The sequence below is a fragment of the Prionailurus viverrinus genome, chromosome B1 (genome assembly GCF_022837055.1).
Source record: "Prionailurus viverrinus isolate Anna chromosome B1, UM_Priviv_1.0, whole genome shotgun sequence".
Taxonomy (NCBI): Eukaryota; Metazoa; Chordata; class Mammalia; order Carnivora; family Felidae; genus Prionailurus; species Prionailurus viverrinus.
Genome location: NC_062564.1, coordinates 38,703,761 through 38,729,499, shown reverse-complemented (window position 1 = coordinate 38,729,499; position 25,739 = coordinate 38,703,761). Strand labels below are relative to the sequence as shown.

At 34.4% G+C, this 25,739-nt stretch overlaps 1 protein-coding gene across 7 annotated transcripts in view; it reads left to right on the top strand.

Annotated features, from left to right (window-relative positions):
• PSD3 (pleckstrin and Sec7 domain containing 3) overlaps positions 1-25,739 on the top strand; it is a 789,820-nt gene that overhangs the window by 425,041 nt on the left and 339,040 nt on the right. For all 7 annotated transcript variants that reach the window (XM_047855372.1, XM_047855373.1, XM_047855375.1 and 4 more), the window contains one exon: positions 23,985-24,074. In XM_047855372.1, the coding sequence (XP_047711328.1) occupies positions 23,985-24,074 (90 nt within the window). The remainder of the gene's footprint in view (positions 1-23,984; positions 24,075-25,739) is intronic.

The window sequence follows — 25,739 nt, the reverse complement described above, 5'->3', positions numbered from 1 at the left end:
AGCGTGTTCTCATACTTTCAGTGGGGGAGGCATACCTTGGGAATTCTTTTGGCTTTACTTTGTGAATCTTTCTTGTGGCTTTATTTACTCTAAGGAATAATACATTGAAAATGCACTGATTTGGGCCTTTGTTCTGCTAACTTTCTTACTAATAAAACAATAGAATGTATACTAATGTAATAAATCTAATATAGTGTTACATGTTGGAATTTCTTTCTTTTTCTAATTTATTTGATCATTCAACAAACTCTTTTAGTGTCTCTACTCTATCCAAGTTCTGTGCCGTTTGGGTAAGGATGGGAAATGAATGAGATGTTCATGGAAGTCAAATCTCATTTCTGGAGTGTTGGCTAGGCTAACTTCCATTAATCCTTTAAACTGAAGAATGGTAGCAGGTAACTGAGGTGCTAAGGTGGAAAAGCACTGGAGAGCTATTTTAATTATATGTTGGATTATTGAACTTCACTAATAAGTAGGCTAGGAAAAAAAAATCTAAGGCGTATGCAATATTTTGGGGAGAAATTCATTCAGATGTTATAATTTAATTGGAACTAAAAATGCTGATTCCCTTTGTGTCTATTTTTTTAAAAATATGAATGATGTATCATTATTTTAGCAATAGTATTGACTGGCTTTTATTTGTCTGCATGTAGCTTATTCTTTTAGATAAATATGTTATAATTGTGGTCACATGATTAATTTGCTAAGTAATCTTTTTAAAATGCCTCCATCTATGAAATATATATGTAAATTAAACTTTTGCACATACAGATAAATTTCTATTAAAACAAACTCTAGAGTGTGGTTTTCTCTTGCTATACTGAAACTAAGTTGTATTACATGTTGTTTGAACTATGAACATGGAAAGAGTTGAAAATATGAAAATCTTTTTCTTTTTAAAGCCTTGTATTTTATTGGAAATAGTTTGAGCAAAAGGATTTTGTCATGTTAGAATAAATTCAGGCCTATTTATTTTCTGGACTAATCTTCAAATGTGCTTTTGGTACTTCCATCATAGTTGAGATTCAGCCCTCTGGCAGGATTATCACTGGGGGTAAAGGCAGGTGGCAGGGACAGGACAATAGGTAGGAACTTCTCACCAGGGCAGGACTCTGAGGTGGAAGGAAGTTTTAGATACAGATTGAGTTGTAATGAAGTGTAGGATAGATGAGTACACAATCAGTAGGTGAATTTCACAACTAAAAGTCAAAAGAGATCTACAAGACAATGGCTGTGCAGGGCCAGGCCATAGTCAGAGGCAGTAGCCAGGACATTATTTTTAATGAAGATATTATGACAGAAGCTACCCTTTCATACTCTGGCTTGGTATTTTTACTAGCAATTTTACCCAAGGTGTCCACTATGCTTTTCAGTGTTGGCAAGAGCCAGCTCACTCTCCACAGGTATAAGGGAGTTGAGGACTGTGGTTCTTCTGGAGTGGTGGCTGTATCTGGCTCAGGCTGGGCATCCTATAAATGTCTTTGGAATACTCAGAGGTCTGAATTTAATGTATGAGGCAGGACTTTACTGTGTTGTCTTGGTTTTGTTTTTGGTGTTAGGTTAAAGATTGAATAAGGGATAAAACCCAGTTAGTATACCATACTGGTAGAGGGGAGAAAAAGTCAAAGGTAAAATATAGTTTTTGTAATAGAATAATGTTAAAAATATATGTGGAGTTCAGTTTGACATAGGTCATAGGAGTATATTATTTTTCAGTTTGTAAACTGCATTGGTAATTGTGAGTTTTTAATTCCTAGACTGGCTCTGTAGGATCACAGAATTTTAAGTGGTGGGTAAAATGTTTGGTTTATTATCAGAAGTGGAAAATGACTATTATAAGAATTGTTTAATGCTTTTACTTTTTATATTGTGCCTCAAAAGCACCACAAACCTCTAAGGTTGATAGGTAGTTAATATCCTTAAAAAGTCTCTGTGTCTGTAATTATCATTTTTATAACTGGCAGCTGTCTTAAGTGAATTTTGCCTGCTGCTCTCCCTTTGCCTTGGGTAGCTGTCTTGTCTATACCTTCTCTTCCTGTCTGCCCCATATCCTTGATGCCCTCTGCCAGGAAAGCCATCCCTGGCATTCATTTGTTTCCTTATTGAGTTTTACCCAACTATAGATTCTAGCCTCATTCTTAATTTGCATTCAGCCAGCACAGCCTCCTTCCCTTACCTCTTTTCCACCTCCTTGGTGCCAAGTCTTTCTGTTCACCTCACTGGGAGCTCCCTAGCCCCAGTGACTTCTAGTGGGCTCTCATCCCAGGAGCTTCTCAATGATACTGAAAGTTCATAGAAGCATCAGGTCTAGCCTCAAAGTTGCCAAGGGTTTCTGGTGGGGCCCTGGATTCAGTTTTACTCTTACTATTCCTTTCTTCAGAATGAGCATTTGGGGGATAGCCTAAGAACCTTAACCATCAGCTGTGGAAATGTTTTTATAGAAAAGTTTCTTGATTTCAGATTTTCCAATTTTATTTTATCTATTTACTTTTTTAATGTTTATTTATTTTGAGAGAGAGAAAGAGAACAAGTGGGAGAAGGGCTGAGAAAGAGGGAAAGAGAGAATCCCAAGCAGGCTTTGTGCCGTCAAGGCAGAGGCCACATGGGGCTTGATCCCATGAACCATGAGATCAGGACCTGAGCCAGAATCAAGCGTTGGATGCTTAACCAACTGAGCCACCCATGCATCCCAGATTTTTCAATTTTGAAATGACCTTTAAAATACAATGACTGGTCAAATTGACAGCTACCTAGATTTTAGTAGGAATGCCTTTTTAAGCATGTCAAAATTAATCATGCACTGGTAGATTTTCTTGGCTTCTGTGATTCTTCAAAATGAAAGCCTCCCTTCCTTTTTTTATTTCCTCCATTTCTTCCTCCCTAGCCAATTCCTTCTCCTTTTCTTTCTTTCTTCACTTTTTTTTAAGAATAGGTTCATACATGGAAAATATACCACGGATATGAGTTGGGTTAATGGGACTCATTTAAAGACCTCAGATTATCTAATTTATACATTATTCAGTCACTGCATAATGACTTTCCTTTTCCTTCTTACCATTATGAACTTTTCACATTTGCACAGCTCAACAGTAGAAAGTGGTAAAAGAAAGCAGATGAAATGCAATATTAAATCTGTTTTTGCTCTTTTTTCCTGCAAATGTTTTGGGGATAGAAGGAGAAGTGAGGGTGAGGAAGGTAAACAAACTTCTTACCTTTAATCCCACTGCTTAAGTTAATGGTCTTTCTGTGACAAGTTAAAAGTAGAATTTAGTCTTTGTAATTTGATAATGAGGTCAGTGTCTTTTCTTTTATCTTCTCAAATTTCAGAGGAAACACTTTCTATGAAGTTGTGATAAAATCTGTCTGCTACTATAGTACTTCTCAAACTTTATGGTCTCAGAATCCCTTTTTACTCTTGAATTTTTTTGAGGTCCCAAAGAACTTTTGTTATATCCATTACTATTTACTATGTTAAACTAAAATGGATAAGATTTAAAAATATTAAATTATTTTAAAATAGCATTAATAAGCCTATTAAATGAATAGCATACTTTTTTCTTTTAAAATGAGTGAATTTTATTTTTTATGTATTTTTAGGTGTACAGCATTATGATTCAATATTTGTATATATTACAAAATGATCATTACAATAAGTCCAGTTAACATTTGTTACCAAAACAGGTTTTTTTCCTTGTGATGAGAACTTTTAAGCTACAATTTTCATTCTTTCTTTCTTTCTTTCTTTCTTTCTTTCTTTCTTTCTTTCTTTTTTTTTTGTAGGGCCACACTTAGTGTGGAGCCCAACCTGGGGCTTGATCTCATGACCCTGAGATCAAGACCTGAGCTGAGATCAAGAGTCAGACATTTAACCGACTGAGCCACCCAGGTGCCCCAAGCTACAACTCTTAATTTTTGAAAATTCAATACAGTATTAACCATGATGTACATTACATCCCCATGAGGTATTTATTTTATAATTAGAAGTCTGTACCTTTTTTTTTAAATTGAAATATAGTTGACACACAATGTTATGTTGACACACAATGTTTTAGGTGTACAGCATAGTGATTTGACAAGTTTGTATGTTATGATATGCTGACTACAACTGTAGCTACCATCTGTTACCATACAATGCTATTAACAAACTCTTGACTATTTTCCCTATATTAAACCTTTTATCCTGTGATGTATTCATTCCGTAACTGGACGCTTGTATCTCCCACACCCTTTCACCTGTTTTGCCTATCCCCTTACCCTCTGTCCCTCTGGGAACCATCAGCTACTTTTCTGTATTTATGGGTCTGTTTCTGTTCGTTTTTTTTTTTTAACTTTAAAAACACTTATGTGTTTTTTTTTTAAGTTTTTAATTAAATTCCAGTTACTTGACATGCAGCATAATATTAGTTTCTGGTATACAATTTAGTGATTCAGCACTTGTATACAACACTGGGTGCTCATCACAAAAGCCCTCCTTAATCCCCATCACCTATTTGTTTGTTCATTTGCTTGTTTTTTAGATTCCATGTATAAGTGAAATCATATGGGGATAACAATTCTTTTTAATGAATAATAATTATACTTAGAAAAACAAAAAATGAGTGAAAAGTAAAGCATTTAAAATATTTGGGGGAGACTTTCGTATTTGGCTTAATAGAAGACAACTAACTCCTCTGCTTCTGTATTTAGTTGGTTATAGTTTGTCAGAAGTCATCTGGCTTTTACTCCACTGTAAATTGTGAGAGTGAAAGAAATGTTTTGAGTATTATTATAACACTAGGTTTGAGTTCATGGACACTGGGGACAGGATCCATGAATCCTATTTTGAGAGCCATTGTGTTACAATATTACTATCAGTTGCTTTATTTTTTCTTTAAACCACTTCAGTTCCTTTTTCAATGGCAGTGTTTTTACACAAGTGGCAGGAAAAGCCCAAGTAATATTTCAGATATCCCTAAACGTTGAACTTCTTTAATACTTACATTAGCTCTGTGATTGGAGTTTGTGAAAGGATACTTTGAATATGACAGCATCTTGGTTTCTAAATTTACAAAGGATCCTACTTTGCCTGCTAATCATGCATATAAAAAAGTGGACACCTGAGGGCAGCATAATACAATTAAACTTACTTGATAGAGAAGAAAACAAAACAAAAGCAAAATAGGAACTTGTAGCAGAACTACAGAATTAAAGTAATTACCAAATCAGTAGTATACTTTTTTTTTTACCCCACTTATTGTAACATGTTGGAGATGGAATTGTCGTGTGGGCAGGTATACCTACTGTGTTTTCGATATCCCAAGGTTTATGAGGCCAGATTTTACCAATGGATCATGAGAGCCCTTAGTTTCTCTGAAAGCATGTTTTCCACAAAGCTTCCAGACTCTATGTTATTGAAAATAAAAATTTTAGGATTATTTTGCCTAATTCTTTAACCTGTAGGTCAGAGTATATGCTGTGGTTTGCTTTCCTAACAAATACTTGAGATAGTTGGCCTTGTTAGTAGCTCTCCCTTAGAACTGAGTTTAGGTTAGGTCTTGGCTGGAGCATTGAAGAAGGTTCCATTCCTCCAGTTGTCAGGGAAAGCATTCTCAAAGCAAAGACTTGGTCATTCTTGTGCAGAATATTGGACAGCAGATTATATGGTTTCTAGGTTACTCTAAAGAAGGAATCTCTTCATCTTAACTTTGCCCCTTTGCTCTCATTATTACCAGTAAAGTTGGGAACTGATTATCAGCCCAGTGGGAAAAAATGCCATAATTTTAAAAATAAGGCACAGAATACATCAGGAATCCTAATCTGTTTTGCTTGCTCACTCGCGATGTGCTCAACACAAATTCTACTTCCTTCTAGTTTTCTCTTAGATCAGGGGTCAGTGGGGGTGCCCGACCTGCTCAGAGCATGGCATATAGACTCTTGGTAGAACATGTGACTCTTGATCTCGCGGTTGTGAGTTCAAGGCCCATGTTGGGTATAGAGAGGGCTTAAAAATAAAATCTTAAAAAAAAGAAAAAAGATTGGGGTCAGCAAAGTATGTCCCACAGGCAAAATTCTGCTGATAGACTGTTTTCGTAAGTAAAGTTTTATCGAACAAAGCCACACCCATTTCTTTACATCTTCACACTAAAATGACGTGTTGAGTAGTTGTAACAGGGACTTCATGGCCTATAAAGCCTAAAATATTTCCTATCTGGTCTTTACACAAATTTTCAGAACTTTTCTTTTCCAGTCCCCCGGCCCTTAGTCCATGAAACCTTTGCTGTCTCTCCCACACATAGTAGAGCAACGTTGAAGATGATCCTTTTACTTAACATTCTGAATTGGGAACATGTTAAAAACATGTATGAGTTCAGTTTTTCAGAAATAATTCATCAAAGAATTTCTCTTTAAAAGGCATTTAATTTAATGTATCTTTAAAAGAAAACAAATGGGGAAAACATCTCTGTCTTTTGTATTATAAGAGAGTATATTTGAAAATGTCAGTACAATCATTTTGGAGAATAGTCTTGAATTTATCTGGGAATATGAACCTCTAGTCTTCAGTTTTTCATCTTTTTGTTTAATATTTCCTCTCATTACAGATATTTCATTCATTGGCCCAAAATTCAAGATTTGGGCCTGCCTGGTACTTTGAGTTTTCAAATAGAATTCTTACTTTTTATGGATTTTCCATTCTGCATGTTAAATTTTAGGTTTGATTAAAGGTGTCTCTGGATTTTAAGGCTAAAGATCTTGATGTTCATATTCACTGAACATCTCAGATTTGATTGGAAATGTTACATTGATTTCAAGAGACAATTTTTTGTGACTCTCAGTGCATGAGGCTTTTCACACCTCCATGCTCTATTCATTTAATGGGAAGGAATTCAGAATATAAAAAGGTGCTATGAAATTACTGCCTTGGCATGTAACTGACCAGCATTTGTTCCAGAGCAAGCCTACCTTTTTCCAAAGGTATGAATATATTTAGGAAGAAAATAGAACCATGGCAATGTGTGAGTTTCTCTGTGATAGATGTGAATGGTTGAGATACACAGTCAGTGATTATAGTTAGCTTTGTTCACTGGACAATATTTGAATAATAATATTTCAAAATAATTGACACAGTTTGGTATAATAAAAAGGAAAAATCCAGGTATTATGTGAAGGAGTGTTTCTTGATGAACAAAGACTTCATTTTACTTTTACTCCATGATGAAAATGGTATAAAAACTCAGTGTTTAAATGTATATGATAGGCACAAAATGGACTGATGAGACCCTTTGCTTTTCTGCCTAAGCTTTACCTAGAAATTACCAGTGAGTAAGAAGACAATAAGTAGCAGTTATAAATAACCTCAACTAATCAAATATTCAGTAAGTTGTTGGGCATCTTTGGCAAGTAGAAAGCCATGTATCTTGATTATTTTCTTGCATTAGATAAATTGAGGCACTGGGTATAAGGTGATTGATTGTACTAATGCTTCCTTACTGTGGAGAACCCAAAATATATGAATAGTTTTTGTTGGTTTGAATTTACATATCCATTTTTCCCCTAATTGCTATTTTCCTAATTTTTATTTCAAAATTTGTGAGTGTAAAGGTATCTTTACACTAATGTAGAAAATGGTGTGGTCACTGTGAAAGTATACAAAAAGCAATGCTAAATAAGCAAGTAAATAGAATAAGTCTGAATTTAGAATGAAGTATGATTTTATAAACCAAAATAATGCCAGGGACTTTACCATTGTTTTTAAATGTTATAAAACATGACAATTGTTAATTAAATGGTGAAAGTTTTATTTATAACTTATAATAGAAATTCATGGTGTCCTAAAGAAACTTTTTACCTAATGATCATTAAACATATTTGCTCATGAATCTTTTTTCAAAAGAATTTTGAAAAAAATACCCTTCTTTCCTTTTAAAGGTGCCCTCTAAATTTTTTTATTACAAGTTTAAGTAGCTAAACATAAAAAGAATTTTTGATGTGGTTATTAACTATTGGCATTAAAATATTCTTTCATTAGCATCTAAAGGTCTTATTGAGGGGAAAGTACTTCCAAATGACAGTAAGGACTTCTGAAAATCTGGTCCTCCAAAAATACAATGAGAATACTTGCAAAAAATGGTCAAAATCACTGTATTCAGAACTGTAGAGATTAACAGAAAGCTTGCAACAATCTGAAGAGTATTTATTGAAGAAAACAAAAAACAGCTGAAGATCCATAAGAACAGTAAGATTTGTAGTGTTTTAACTTGCTCTATTATCATCTCCTCTCCCCAACTCCAGGTAATCTTGAAAACATATAGTCTCACAATCAGAGTACCTGTGAAAACCAGAAGCCTAGCATTCACTGGAATGGGCAGTGGGGAACTCCCTCAAAAACCCCATTCCCAGGGAATTGTCATTACTCAATTTGTCTGGCAGCTCACTGGAAAATCCTCACTTGCAGAGCTTGTCTTTCTTTGATCTTACTGGCTCATTCAGTAAAAAAAGTCTTTTCCCGGGGCGCCTGGGTGGCGCAGTCGGTTAACCGTCCGACTTCAGCCAGGTCACGATCTTGCGGTCCGTGAGTTCGAGCCCCGCGTCGGGCTCTGGGCTGATGGCTCAGAGCCTGGAGCCTGTTTCCGATTCTGTGTCTCCCTCTCTCTCTGCCCCTCCCCCGTTCATGCTCTGTCTCTCTCTGTCCCAAAAATAAATAAACGTTGAAAAAAAAAAATTAAAAAAAAAAAAAAAAAAGTCTTTTCCCCAGAGCATTTGACAGTTCACAGTTGTTAAACAATATTGCTGCATTAGGTGCTAGTAACAATTGGGCAAACAAGAGGCTGACCAAAAAACTTAACAGGAAAAGCCGGGAAATAAGGCATACTGGTAAACTCTGACATATTCTTGGGAATCTATGTCCACCTTCCCAGAAAAAAACCTGAAAAGACCCTAAGCTCATACTGCTGACAATCCTTGAGATTCTGCATAAACAGAAAGTGAAGACTACAACAGATTTATAAACTGTCTCCTGATGCATTGAAGGTATTCCTTAACATGCACACACAACCTCATGGCAAGACTGAGATACTTATTCGTTCAAGACATTTAAGGAAATCTCTGTCCAATAATAAGCTGATTACTGAGTTTACGGAGTAGAGACTTTCATGGGTCACATACAACAAAAATTAATTCAGGAAAAGCCACTAAACAAACAATACAGTAACAACAAACGGGGGGAGAAGGACAAATCTGATGTACAGAGTTACCACATTATTTACAATCTCTAGTTTTCAACAAATAATTATGAGACTTGCAAAGAAATAGAAAAGTATAGCCTCTATACAATCAAAGATAGCAATCAGAAACTGTCTCCAAGGAAAGCCAGACATTGGACTTAAAATATTAGAAAAATGGATTAAAAGCATTCAACTGTGTGCATTATAAAAGAGACACATTTTAGATTAAGAGACCATAGGTTGAAAGTTAAAAAATGAGAAAGGAAGTACCAAGTAAACAGTAACTGGAAGAGAATTGGAGTTTCTGTGTTAATATCAACCAAATATACTTTAAGACCAGATGTACTAGAGACAAAGACATTTTATAATAATGAAAAGGTCAGTCCACCCAAAGGATATAACAGTTCTAAGTATAGGCACCTAAAATACTGTCCCAAACTAACTGGATGAACAACTTACAAGTGGAAAGGAGATAATATGCCCAAAATCAGAGCACCAAAATATATAAAGCAAGTACTCACAGAACTAAAAGGAGCAATAAACAACAGTACAGTAATAGTTGGGGCCTTTAATACTCCACTCTCGCCAATAGATAGATGACCTAGACAATCAGTAAGGAAATGGTGATTTGAACAATACTGTCCACCAAATGTTCCTAGGAGACATATGCAGAATATTCCATTCAACAGCAGTAGAATACATATTCTTTTAGAGCACATGTGGGACATTTTCTAGGATAGATCATTGCTAGGCTGCAAAACAAGTCTCAAGAAATAGAAGATGATAAAAATTATATCAAGTGTCTTTTTTGACCACAAATTTCAGAAAATAAAAATAGAAATCAAAAACAGGAGAAAAGCTGGAAAATTGACAAATGGAAGTTAACAACCAGTGGATCAAAGAAGAAATAAAAAAGGAAATAAAAAAGTATCTTGAGACAATAAAAAAAAATGGAAACACAACATACTAAAATTTATAGGATGCAGCATAAACAGTTCTAAGAGAAAACTACAGCTATAAGCATATATGTCAAGAAAAAGAAAGATCTCAAATAACTTTATACCTCAAGGAACTAAAAGAAGAACAAGCTAAGCCCAATGTTAGCTAAAGAAAGGTAATAATAGAGCTAAGAGCAGAAATAAATGGGATAGAAAATAGGAAAATAGAAAAGATTAACAAAACCAAGAGTTGGTTCTATGACATGATAGACAAAATTGACAAACCTTGAAGTAGAATAATGAAATAAAAGAGAAAGACTAAAATAAAATTACAAATGAAAGAGGAGACATTACAACAGATACCTCAGAAATACAAAGAATCATAAACTATTAACAATCATACTCCAACATATTAGACAACCTAAAATAAATGGATCTATTTCATACAGCCTGCCAAGACTGAATCATGAAACAGAAAACCTGAACAGATCAATAATGAGAAAGGAGATTAATTCAATATCAAAAACCTCCTAAAAAAGATAAGCCCAGCACCAAATGGTTTCACTGGTGAATTCAAGCATTTAAAAAAGGATTAACGCCAATCCTTGTCAAACTCTTCCAAAAAATTCAAGAATAGGACGGAACATTTCCAAACTCATTTATAAGAACAGCATTGCCCTGATACAAAAGCCAGATAAGAACACTGTATGAAAAGAAATTTACAGGCTACTGATGAATATAGATGCAAAAATTCTCAAAATACTAGTAAACTAGATTTAAGAGCACATTAAAGGAACACACACTGTGATCAATAGGGATTCATCTCTAGGAGGCAAAGATGTTTCGACATCTACAATTCAATAAATATGATGCATCACATTAATAGAATGAAAGATAAAAATTGTATAGTCATCTTAATAGACCCAGAAAAAGCATTTAACAAAACTTAATACCCTTTCCTGATAACAATTCTCAGTACATTGATTATCGATGTATGCCTAGACAAAGGCCATATCACTGCTAACATCATACTCCGTGGTGAAATGTTGGAAGTTTTGCCTTTAAGATCAAGACAAGGGTTTTCATTCTCACTACTCCTATTCAACTTAGTAATGCAAATCCTAGCCAGAGCAATCAACCCATCAAGGAAAATAAAATAATCCAGATTGAAAAGAAAGAAAGACATGAAATCATTTGCAAACGACATGACCTTAAGTATAGAAAACCATAAAGACTTCACACACACACACACAAATGTTAGAACTAATAAAGGAATTAAGTTAATATTCAAGATAAAAAGTCAATATACAAAAACCAGTTGTGTTTCTATATACTAATGAGAGAATATCTGAAAAAGAAAAAAATAATCCCAGTCACCATAGCACCAAAAACAATCAAATACTTAGGAATAAATTTAACCAAGGAGGTGAAAGATCTATCTGTACACTGAAGGCTAGATGACATTGTTGAATGAAATTGAAGACACAAATGGAACAATGTCCCATGTTCATGATTGGACTAATTAATATTGTGAAAATGTCCAACCTGCCCAAAGCCATCTATAGATTCAATGCAATTCCTTATCAAAATCTCAGTGGCAATTTTTACAGAAAAGGAAAAACAACCCTAAAATTTGTATGGAACCACAAAAACCCCACATAGCCAAAGCAAACTCAAGAACAAGGAACATAGCCAGATGCAATCACATTTCTCGATTTCCAACTATACTACAAAGTTACAGTAATTAAAACAGTATGGTACTGTCATTAAAATAAGCACACAGACCAATGGAACAGAATTGAGAGCCCAGGAATGAACTCACACATATGCAATCAACTAATACTTGACGAGGGAGCCAAGAATACTCTATGGGGAAAAGATAGTCTCTGTAATAAATGGTGTTGGGAAAACTAGTTATCCACATGCCAAAGAATGAAACTGGATCCCTATCTTAAACAACTCACAAAATTAACTCAAGAATGGATTAAAGACTTATATATACAAGGCCTGAAACCATAAAATCCTCAAAGAGAACAGCAGGAAAGAAGCTCTTTGACATTGGTTTTGGAGATAATTATTTTAATCTGACACCAAAGCAAAAGCAATAAAAGCAAAATAAGCAAGACTATATTGAACTAAAAAGTTTGCACAGCAAAGGAAACCATCAACAAAATGAAAAGACAGCCTATAAAATGAGATGAAATATTTGTAAATGATATATCTGATAAGGGATTAATATCCAAAATATATATGAAACTCCTACAACTCAATAGCAAGAAGAAAATTGAAATTGAGAAAGGAACTGAAGTTTTCAAGTAAGATCTATACAAATGGTCAACAGGTACATGAAAAGTTGGTCACCATCACTAATCATAAGGGAAGTGCAAATCAAAACTACAATGAAATATTACCTCACATCTGTTAAAATGGCTATTATCAAAAAAACAAGAGTTAACAAGTGCTGGTGAGGATTTGTAGGAAAGATAATCCTTGTACAATGTTGGTAGGAATATAAATTTGTGCCTTTTATTTTGTATGTGTTGTATTGAAGATTCTAATCCGAGTAATAAGGCAAGAAAAAAAAGTATCAAGATTAGAAAGGAATAAGTAAAATTATCTGTTTGCAAAAGACCTGATCTTGTATATAGAAAATTGTATATCTACCAAAAAATAAACACTATTAGAATCTCAAAAACAAGTTCAGTAAACACTGCAAAATAAAAGTTGAATATATAAAGATCAACTATATATATTATATATCAGTAATGAATAATATGGAAATGAAATTAATTTTATATATGGTAACATCAGAAATACTAAGATACTAATGAATAGACTTAACAAAATAAGATAATACATTGATGGTGAAAAATACAAAACATTGTTCAAAGAAATCAAATGGAATGTTATCCCATGGTCATGGTTTGGAACACTTAATGTTAAAGTGGCATACTCTCCAAAATGATCTTAAGAGTCAGTACAATGTCAAAATCCCAGTTGGCCTTTTTTTTGGGGGGGGGAGGGAGCAGAAATTGATAAATGAATCCTGAAATTTGTGTAGCAATGCACAAAAGAAAAGAGAACTTGGAAGATGATACAAAGCTTACTACAGAACAAGACAAAGAAGACAAAGAAGTTTCAACAAAGAAGTTGAAAGCCTTCCCATGTTCATGGATTGGAAACAATATTGTTAAGATCACTCAAGGTGATCTGTAGATTCAATACAGTTTGTATGAAAATCCCAATGAAATGTTTGCAGAAATAGAAAAAAAATAAGCCTAATATTCATATGAATTCTCAAGATCAGAGAGGAAATAAATAAAATAGAGACTAAAAGGACAGTAGAAAAAAATCAGTGAAAATGAGAGCTGGTTCTTTGAAAATATAAACAAAATCAATAAACTCTTAAGCTAGATCAACCAAGAAAAAAAGATAGAGGACTCAAATAAAATAAGAAATGAAAGAGAAGTTACAAGTGATACCACAGAAATGACAAGAGACTACTATGAAAAATTATATGTCAACAAGATGGACAACCTGGAAGAAATGAACAAATTCCTAGAAACATACAATCTCCCAACACTGAATATGAAAAAATAGAAATTTTGAATAGACTTTTACCAGTAAGGAGATTAAAACAATAATCAGAAACCTCTCAACAAATGAAAGTTCAGGATCAGATGGCTTCATTGTCAAATTCTGTCAAACATTCAAATAATATTTAATATTCTTCTCAAATTCTTCCAAAAGATTGGAGAGGAGGGAGCCTTTTCCAACACATTTCACAAAGCTAGCATTATCCTGATAAAAAACCCAGACAGGACACCACACAAAAAGGAAAATTATAGGCCACTACATTGATGAACATAGAAACTAAAATCCTCAACAAAATATTAGTAAACCAAATTCAATAATATGTTAAAAGAATAATACACCATGATCAAGTGTCACTTATTTTAGGAATGCAAGGACAGTTCAACATCTGCAAATCTGTGATATATCACAGTAACAAAATGTAAGATAAAAATCACAATCATCTCAATACACACAAAAAAGCATTTGATAAAATTCAGTAGTCGTTTATGAGACAAACTCAACAAAATGGGTATAGAGGGAACATACCCAGACTTAATAAAGGCCATATATGACAATCCCAGAACTAGTATCATACTCAACAGCAAAGAACTGAAAGCTTTTCCTCTGAGAACAGGAATAAGACAGTGTTGTCCACTTCTGTCACTTTTATTCAACATAGTACTGGAAGTCCTAGCTATAGCAGTTAGACAAGAAAAAGAAAAGGCATCCAAATCAGAAAGAAGTAGAACTATGTTCACAGATGTCATGCTACTACATATTGAAAACCCTGAAGACGCCACCAAAAACCTGATCAGTTGGAACTGATAAATTTATTCAGTAAAGTTTCAGGACACAATATCAATATACAGAAACCCATGGCATTTCTCTACACTAATAATAAAACATCAGAAAGATGAATTAAGAAAATGATCCCATTTACAATTGCATCACAAAAAATAATATATCCAGGAATGAATTTAACCACAGAGGTGAGAGATTTGTACTCTGAAAACTGTAAGACACCAATGAAATAAATTGAGGATGACACAAATAAGTGGAAAGATATTCCATGCTCATGGATTAGAAGAATTACTATTGTTAAAATGTCCATGCTACCCAAAATAATCTACAGATTTAATTCAGTACCAATCAAAATTCCAATGGCATTCTTCACAGAAGTACAACAAGTAATTGTAAAATTTGTATGGAACTGCAAAAGATTCTGAATGGCCAAAATGAGCTTGAGAAAGAACAAAGCTGGAGATATCATGCTACCTGACTTCAAACTATAATACAAAGCTATAGTAATCAAAATATGTCATTGGTATGAAAATAGACACACAGATCAGTGAAACAAAATTGAGAGCCCTAAAATAAACTTATATGTCCACACTTATATGGACAATTAAAACACAACACAGGAACCAAGAACATGCAATGGAGAAAGGGTAGTCTCTTCAATAAATAGTGCTGGGAAAGCTCTACAGCCATATGCAAAGGAATGAAACCAGAACTACTGTCTTACACCGTATACAAAAATTAACTCAAAATGGGTTAAAGACTTGAATATAAGACCTGAATCCATAAAATTCCTAGTAGGAAACTCCTGGGCATCAGTCCTCGTGATGTCTTTTTGGATGTGACTCCAAAGACAAGAGAAACAAAAGCAAAAATAAATAAATAAATAAATAAATAAATAAATAGACTCTACGATACTAAAAAGCTTGTGCACAGCAAAGGAAAATCATCATCAAAACAAAAAAGCAACCTATTGAATGTGGGAGATATTTGCAAACCGTATATCCAATAAGGGGTTAATATCCAAAATATATAAAAACTCATGCAGCTCAACAACAACAACAAAAAACAAATAACCTGATTCAAAAATGGATAGATGATCTGAATAGACATTTATCTGGAGAAGACATACACATGGCCAAAAGGCACATGCGAAGATGCTTAGCATCATAATTATTAAGGAAAATGCAAATCAGAACCACAGTGAGGTATCACCTCACACCTGTTAGAATAGCTATTATCAAAAAGACAAGAAATAAGTGTCAGGTGGGATGTGGGGGAAAGGGAACCTTTGTACACTGTTGGGATTGTAAAATGGTATACCCACTATGGAAAACATTATGGAGATTCCTCAAGAAATTAATAATAGAACTACCATAAGACCCAGCTATTCTAATTCTGTAAATTTTTTTGAAGAATATGAAAACACTAATTCAAAAAGATGTATTCATCCCTATGTTTGTTGCAGCATTATATATAGTAGCCCAGATATGGAAATAGGCTAGGGGTCCATCAGTAGACAAATATAAAAACAATATGTAGTGTTACTGATCTTAGCACAGAAACTCACAGTTTTTCCCCATTGAGGATGATATTAGTGGTGGGTCTTTCATATGTGGCTTTTATGATCTTGAGGTATGATCCTTCTATTCCTACTATTTTGAGGGTTTTTACCAAGAAAGGATGCTGTATTTTGTCAAATGCTTTTGCTGCATCTATTTAGAGTATCATGTGGTTCTTGTCCTTTCTTTTTTTTGGTGTGATGTATCACATTGATTGTTTTGTGGATATTGAACTAGCCCTGCATCCCGGGTATAAATCTCACTTGGTCGTGGTGAATAATTCTTTTAATGTATTGTTGGATCCAGTTGGCTAGTATCTTGTTGAGTATTTTTGCATCCATGTTCATAAGGGAAATTGGTCCATAGTTCTCCTTTTTAGTGGGATCTTTGTCTGGTTTTGGAATCAAGGTAATGCCGGCTTCATAGAATGAGTTTGGAAGTTTTCCATCCATATTTGTTGGAACAGTTTTGAAAGAATAGGTGTTAACTCTTCTTTCAATGTTTGGTAGAATCCCCTGGAAAGCCATCCTGCCCTGTCCTCTTGTTTATTGGGAGATTTTTGATTATTGATTCAATTTCTTTACTGGTTATGGGTCTGTTCAAATTTTCTATTTATTCTTGTTTCAGTTTTGGTAGTTTATATGTTTCTAGGAATTGGTCCATTTCTTCCACATTGCCCAATTTATTGGCATATAATTGCTCATAATATTCTCTTATTATTGTTTATATTTCTGCAGTGTTGGTTGTGATTTCTCCTCTTTCATTCTTGAGTTTATTTATTTGGGTCTACTCTCGCCACTGTTGCTCAGCACAGAATTGGAAGTCCTAGCCTCAGCAGTCAGACAACATGAATAAAAGGCACCCAGATCAGCAAGGAGAAAGTAAAATTTTCACTCTTCACAGATGACATGATACTCTATATGGAAAATCCAAAAGATTACACCAAAAAACTGCTAGAATTGATACATTAATTCAGCAAAGTCCCAGGATATAAAATCAATGAACAGAAATCAGTTGCATTTCTATACACCAATAATGAAGCAACAGAAAGATAAATCGAGGAATCAATTCCGTTTACAATTGCACCAAAAACCATAAAGTACCTAGGAATAAACATAACCAAAGAGGTGAAGAATGTATACACTGAAAACTATAGAAAGCTTATGAAAGAAATTGAAGAAGACACAAAAAAATGGAAAAATGTTCCATGCTCCTGGATTGGAAGAACAAACATTGTTAAAATGTCGATACTACCCAAAGCAGTCTACATATTCAATGTAATCCTTATTGAAATAACACCAGCATTCTTCACAGAGCTAGAACAAACAATCCTAAAATTTGTATGGAACCAGAAAAGACCCCACATAGCCAAAGCAATCTTGAAAAAGAATACCGAAGCTGGAGGCATCACAATCCCGGACTTCAAACTGTATTACAAAGCTGTAATTATCAAGACAGTATGGTACCGGCACAAAAACAGACATCAGATCAACGCAACAGAATAGAGAACCCAGAATAGAGAACCAGAAAAGACCCCACATAGCCAAAGCAATCTTGAAAAAGAATACCGAAGCTGGAGGCATCACAATCCCGGACTTCAAACTGTATTACAAAGCTGTAATTATCAAGGCAGTATGGTACTGGCACAAAAACAGACATCAGATCAACGCAACAGAATAGAGAACCCAGAAATGGACCCAGAAATGTATGGCCAACTAATCTTTGACAAAGCAGGAAAGAATATCCAATGGAATAAAGATGGTGATGGGACAACTGGACAGCTACATGCAGAAAAATGAACCTGCACCACTTTCTTACACTATACACAAAAATAAACTCAAAATGGATTAAAGACCTAAACATAAGACAGGAAGCCATCAAAATCCTCGAGGAGAAAGCAAGCAAAAGCCTCTTTGAGCTCAGCCGCATCAACTTCTTAGCACATCTCCAGAGGCAAGGAAAACAAAATAAAAAATGAACTGTTGAGATTTATCAAGATAAAAAGCTTCTGAACAGCAAAGGAAACAATCAGCAAAACTAAAAGGCAACCAACAGTATGGGAGAAGATATTTGCAAATGACATATCAGATAAAGGGTCCAAAATCTATAATTAACTTATCAAACTCAACACCCAAAAAACAAATAATCCAGTGAAGAAATGGTCAATAGATATGAACAGACACTTTTCCAAAGAAGACATCCAGGTGGCTAACAGACATATGAAAAAATGCCAACATCACTCATCATCAGAGAAATAGAAATCAAAACCACAATGAGATACCACCTCACACCAGTCAGAATGGCTAAAATTAACAACTCAGGCAAAAACAGTTGTTGGTGAGGATGTGGAAAAAGAGGGTCTCTTTTGCACTGGTGGTGGGAATACAAACTGGTGCAGCCACTCTGGAAGACAGTATGGAGGTTCCTCAAAAAATTAAAAATGGAATTACCATATAACCCAGCAATTGCACTACTAGGTATATATCCAAGGGATAGAGATGTACTTCGAAGGGGCACATGCACCCCAATGTTTATAGCAGCACTATCAACAATAGCCAAAGTATGGAAAGAGCCCAAATGTCCATCGACAGATGAATGGATAAAGAATAGGTGGTACATATATACAATGGAGTATACTCAGTAATCAAAAAGGATGAAATCTTATCATTTGCACCAACGTGAATGGAACTAGAGGGTATTATGCTAAGTGAGATAAGTCATTCAGAGAAAGACAAATATCATATGACTTCACTCATATGTCGAATTTAAGATACAAAACAGGTGAACATAATGGAAGGGAAGCAAAAATAATATAAAAACAGAGAGGGGGACAAAACATAAGAGACTCTTAAATACAGAGAACAAACTGAGGGTTGCTAGAAGGGCTATGGGTGGGGGGATGGGCTAAATGGGTAAGGGGTATTAAGGAAAACACTTGCTGAAATGAGCACTGGGTGTTATACATAGGGGATGAATCACTGGAATCTACTCCTGAAATCATTATTGCACTATATGCTAACTTGGATGTAAATTAAAAATAAATGAATAAATAAATAAATAAGAATATGTACTATATTCAATGGAATATTAGTCATAAAAAGAATGAAATCTTGCCATTTGTGACATTATTGGACTTTGAGAATATTATCCTAAGTGAAATAAGTCATATGGAAAAAGACAAATACTGTGTGATTTCCCTCATATATGGAAAGTAAAAAAATAAGTGAACAAACTAAAGAAAACAAACTCATAGATACAGAAAACACAGTAGTGGTTACCAGAATTTAAGAGGGTTAGGGGGTGGGTGAAATGGGTAAAGGGGGTCAGCTGTATGGTGATAGATGATAATTGGACTTGTGGTGTGATCATGTGGTAGTGTATGCAGATGTCAAGTTATACACTTGTACACTTGAAACACATATCTATGTATGTGTGTGTGTGTGTGTGTATACACACACACACACACATATGCATTTGGCATGTATATACATACATGCATACATATATACAAGAAAGTACTCTATGATTCCCTTTATGTGAGCCATCTAAAGCAGTCAAATTCATAGAAACAAAAAGAAAGTAGAATGATTGTTACAATAGGCTCAGGGGGTGGGGAAAGAAGGGTTGTTTTGTTTTAATTTTTTTAACATTTATTTTTGAGAGAGAGAGAGAGAGAGAGAGAGAGAGACAGAGCATAAACAGGGGAGGGTCAGAGAGAGAGGGAGACACAATCTGAAACAGGCTCCAGGCTCTGAGCTTTCAGCACAGAGCCCTATGCAGGGCTCGAACTCACGGACCACAAGATCATGACCTGAGCCGAAGTCGGATGCCTAACCGACTAAGCCACCCAGGTGCCCCCAGCGGAGTTTTTTTTTTAGTGGGTATAGAGTTTAAGATTTGCTATATGCAATAGTTTTGGAAATCTGTTTTATAGCCATGTGAATATACTTAACACTGCTGAATTTTACACTTAAGTATGGTTATGATGGTAAATTTTTTGCTATGTGATTTTTAGCCACAATAAAGTGCAATGACAAAAATAACTTACTACAAAGCTATAAGAATCAAGAGCGTATTATACTGGCATCCAGTCATACATCCAGATTACAGTAGAATTGAGAATTCATAAGAAAACCCTTATTTTTATGGTCAGTTGATTTTCAACAAGGATGCCAAGATCTAAAGGTATAAAATTTTTGGAAAACATAGAGTAAATATTTCTGACCTTGGATTAGGTAATAATTTGTTACATTCGACAATAAAAACACAAGTAGTAAAAGAAAAAAAAGACTCTGATAAATTGGGTTTCATATAGATCAAAACTTTTTGTGCTTCGGACAACACCATCAAGAAAAGACAACCTACTGAATGGGAGAAAATATTTGCGAAGTATATATCTGATAAGGAGTTTTATATCCAGAATATATAAATAACTCCTACAACTCAACAATAAAGACAAATGACTCAATAACAAAAGGGCAAAGGATTTGAGTAGGCATTTATTCAAAGAATATATACAAATGGTCAATATGTGGATGAAAGATGCTGAACATCATTAGTCAGTAGGGAATTACAAATCAGAACCACAAGATTGCAATTCATATCTGCTCGAACTGGCTAAAATAAAATGGACAGATAAATGTTGGTAAGGATGTAGAGAAATTGGAACTCACACTTCTAGTGGGGATGTAAACTGGTGTGGCCTGTTTGGAAAAAAAATTCTGATAGTTCTTCAAATGATTAAACTCAGAGTTACCATATGACATAGCAGTCCCACTCCTGAATTAAATACATAGGAGGAATGAAAACATACGTCTGTGCAAAAACTTTACACAAATATTTACAGTAACATTGTTGATAATAACCAAAATGTGGAAACAGTCCAAATAGCCATCAGCTTATAAATGGGTACACAAAATTTGGTATATTCTTACAATGGAATGTTGCCAATAAAAATAAATATTGATACATGCTAAAATATGGACATACCTTGAAAATAATATGGTAGATGAAAGAAGCCAGTCAAAAAAAGGCCACACTTTATATGATTCCACTTATGTGAAGTGCTCTTCCATAGGCAAATCCATACAAATAAAAAGATCATTAGTGGTTGCCAGGAGATGAGTATTGGGGATGGGAGGAGAGATATGAGTACTGACTGCTAATGGATATGATTATCTTTTAGGGTGATAAAAGTATTCTGAATTTAGATAATGGTGATGGCTGTACAACTCTATATGTGTATTATGAATCACTGAATTATATAATTCAAAAGGATGAATATTATGTGAATATCATTTCAGTAAAGCTAGTATTTTAAGAAAGTTTCAGTGAGCTGACACTCCTCCTTCATCATATTAAAAAATTAACTCTCTATTTTACTTTTTCTCCTAGTAGTTATAATTGTTTACTTTTCCATAGTTTTTTTGTGTATGTGTGTGTTAATAGGTTTTTATACTTGGGAGACTTTTATTGATTATTGTTTGATATGTATTTTTAACAAAAACTGTATAAACTGAAATGAAAGTTTCATATCTATTTTGATACCTTTGATGACTATAATACTACAAGTATTTAAATATAAATTGTTCTTCAAGAAAATTTTGTTATTAACAATACAAAATTGAATAAAAATGATGTTACAAGTATTTGAATTCACATCATATATTAAAGAACATTTTGGTTTTTAACTAATGATTAAATTATGCCCTCTTTTGGTTTGGTTAAAAGCAAAGAATTGGAAGCTGTCTGACTTGGAAAAGACATTATTCATTCATTTCCTCAAATCCTCAGAACATAACCAAAAACACCATGTCAAGTCATATCAACATTACTATTAAATATACTTGTTACTTTTTACCTTGTTCTGATATCTTTGATAAAGACTGGGAAGGTTGAGTTATTGTGTTTTTCAGTATAGTGTTGTGAAACTATTTTTTATTAAAGTTTCTGTGCTTTAAGTTTTCATCAAAACTTAGGGCTAGAGATTTAACTTACTTAAATTATCGAAATATCTACCAAATTCACTGGCAAAACCATTTTTCATTGTTAAAACATTCACTCAATCTTTCATATGCATTCTGACTATGCCCTCTTTGCTAATGGAAGAGGCAAGGTTTTTAACAAAAGTTATTTAGCACTTTCACTAAAATTAATTAGATAGGATGGGTTGGGCTATTTGTTTCGTGTCTTAAAATTTTTTCTTTCAACGTTTATTTATTTTTGGGACAGAGAGAGACAGAGCATGAACGGGGGAGGGGCAGAGAGAGAGGGAGACACAGAATCGGGAACAGACTCCAGGCTCTGAGCCATCAGCCCAGAGCCTGACGCGGGGCTCGAACTCACGGACCGCGAGATCGTGACCTGGCTGAAGTCAGACGCTTAACCGACTGCGCCACCCAGGCGCCCCCGTTTCGTGTCTTAAAGTAGAAGAGCGGTTGTGAGAGGGGAAGTGGGAAGTGATTACTTTTAAGATACACAGGTGTATATGTTCCCAGGCATATCTGTACTTTTGAAGTTAAAGTGTTGTGTACATAATCTCTTAAACGTATCCTTGGCTTTGTATCCCTTTTAAAATCTTTGTTTCCTAGAATATTTTTCCTCAACTTGAAGGCTAATGTTCTACCCCACTCTTAGTCTTTCATGAAAAATAACCTCGTGGAACATACATTTTATTTGTATGCATATTGTGTACAAGGATATTGATATGCTGGTACACTTCCTGTTCACTTGGACCACATTTTGGCAAAGACCACATTTTGCCTGTGCCTGTTGTGGACAGATTTCTCTTGGTGTCCAGATTGAACCTCTGAATCCTTCACGACTGGTGGCTCTTACTAGTTGACTAGAGCTGGCATAAGAGACACTTCTCTTTCATACCACCTTTATTAGTTTCCTCACTCTGACATATTTGTATCTTCTTTTTTTGTAGTTTAGATATCCTAATTACATTTTACTTTTTTTCATTTTGTTTATTAATGTGATTTTTTTTATTATTGAGCTTATCCTTCAATCAGTTTGGAAATGTGTTTGGAAATAATTTTCCACGAGTTTCTTGCATTTCTGTACATTTTGTGAACAGAAGCTTTGGTTGCCTTTGTTCTCGTCTACTTTTACACATTTTTTTTCTATAGTGAGCAGCTTTGGAATATATAATGACTAGAGAGCAATGCATAAGTTTGTTTATTATAGCCTTGGATGATACGAGTTGGTTCGTTCCTTTAGAGCAAAAGTGATAGGCTTATTGCCCATTACAGTTATTCAGATTCCCACATCTCAGGGCTCCTTTCCTGTATCACAACCCACCACGTGTGCATATCAACTGTCCCCACTCAGGTTCTCTGAGAATTGGGACTCTGGAAACTGGAGCAAGAAAATGCTGTCATTTTGGTTACTCCTGTTGTTGTAATAAATGCCTGTGCCTCTGACTCAGGACACTTATTACTTCATCTGGTAATGTGAGATAGTGATAGACTAGTTTGTTAGCGTGAAAGTGGCTAAAATCTCAGAGCCTTCACAGTTCTTGACAATATGTAGGAAATACAAATAAGCAAATAAATAGCTACCAGAGTTCAGCTCAGAAATGTCATTTTATCCATGTTTTTCTTTAAAAACTAACATATATATCATATGTATAAATGTGGCATAAATTTCTCGGATTTTTTTCTTAGGTTAAAGTAAAGGTTTGGCATAATTCTGCTATTTATATTTAATGACTGTTTTGAAAGCATAATAAGCCATCTGTTTCTCATATGCATATAAGTTTGTATTATATGTATGTATGGATATATACACATATATGAGGGGTGTGTATTCATGGTTTGAAAAACCAAATCAATCTTGCTTTGCTTAATCATCTTTTTAAGAATTCCATGTGTGTCATGATGATGTATTATTTGCCTCTATTCCAGAATATTGGAAAGAAGATGACCTGCCAAGAGTTCATTGCAAACCTCCAAGGGGTAAATGAAGGTGGTGATTTCTCCAAGGATCTACTGAAAGTAAGTATTGAAATATTGGTTTTTAAAATATGCTTGTATGTATCTTTCTGCTTATTTTTAAATATAAAATAGATAGGCTAAGGACCACTTAAGTATTTGGTTTTTGCTTTTGGTTTTGGTGATATTTCTGTTGGGCCTCATCCTTGATGTGTCAGACTGCAAGTACCCTTTAATGAATTAATGCTAAAAGTTCACATTATAATCAATAATACTGAGATAATAAGTAGATTTGGAATAATTGGTGATTCATAGTGGGAAGTTTTTGATTCATTTGCAAGTGTACTGTCAGAACTTGAGAAAGATCACAAAGGTATATTCACTATGGAAAAGAAAAAAAAACATTTACATGGTATAATGGAAGCAGTTCTGACTGTATTCAGTCCCTAGTTACAGAGCCACTTAGGTTGTCTATGGAAATGTAAGTAATTGCAGAATATCTGAATTATTTCTACTTGGCTTTATTATTGGTAACAATCAGCATGCTTTTCCCTATCAGATTTTCAAGGAGACAACAAAATCAGCTTTGGAATTCATAACATTCTATAGCAGTATACATGAGATATGCATTTGATTAAATACAAAATAGTGATTGATAATAGATGTGAATATTTTAGAAGTTCAGGATAAGATGTGTATGTTCACAGATTTCTATTTGATTCTAGCATTCTTTTCTAAAACTTTGTACATATGTAGGCTTTGAATTTGCTAAGGAAACACATGTGAATCATGGTATAATCTTTCTCTCTCAAAAATAAACAATAAAAAAAAGAAATGAGAATTGACAGGAAAAATTTTCACAGTGAACCTTTTAGATTTTATTCGTAGGCTTATGGTAACATGCATGACTGTGGATGAATTATTGGGCAGATTTAGAGCATGTCTGTTGGAGCTATCTGAAACCAAATGTAGTTAACATACAGTCCAGTGGCTGCCGTTCACCTTGGGTAAACATATGTTCTTTGATTTACTTTGCCAAGAATTTGCTGGATGACTTGTTATAGTTGGGACTATATTGAGATCCTATTTATAAACCTCAGGGGAGAAAACATGTATTATACTCTTTTATTTACTGTAGGAAGATGACAGTGAAATAACACCGAAAGTGACGGTGGCATTTAGCATGGAAATTGCCAGGTAAAATACTGATTCCCTTTGATAGCAAACCTCAGCCACTCACCCACCTAAGATGAGGGTTTTCCCTTTCAGTAAGCAGCTGGATTTTACTGCAGATTTCAATCAAGAAAAGGTTTTCTTCAAACCATTTTTGTTTCATTTTTCTTTTTGATGTGGCTCTCCTTTTTTCCTTCCCTGCCCTCCTTCTTCTTCCCCCTCCTCCTTTCCCTCCCTTACTTCCTCTGTTTCAATTTAAATATGCCTTTTCCTTTCTCTTTTGTTTTTCTTTTTGTCTCTCTTCTTTCTTCTCTCTCATCTCGCTCTCTCAGACTCTCTCCCTCACTGTCTTTCTCAGTGGCTATCTCATGATTCTCTTGAGAGATAAATTAGTAGGTGGAATTCAAGTTAATATTTGAACTTTTGTGGAAAGTGATTATACACATGCCATACAGACAGATAACATACCTATATACAGATAAACAGAAAACACTTGGTATCATCTTACAAGGTTTTGAGTAGCCTAACTCCTTTACACCCTCTCTCCAACTTAAA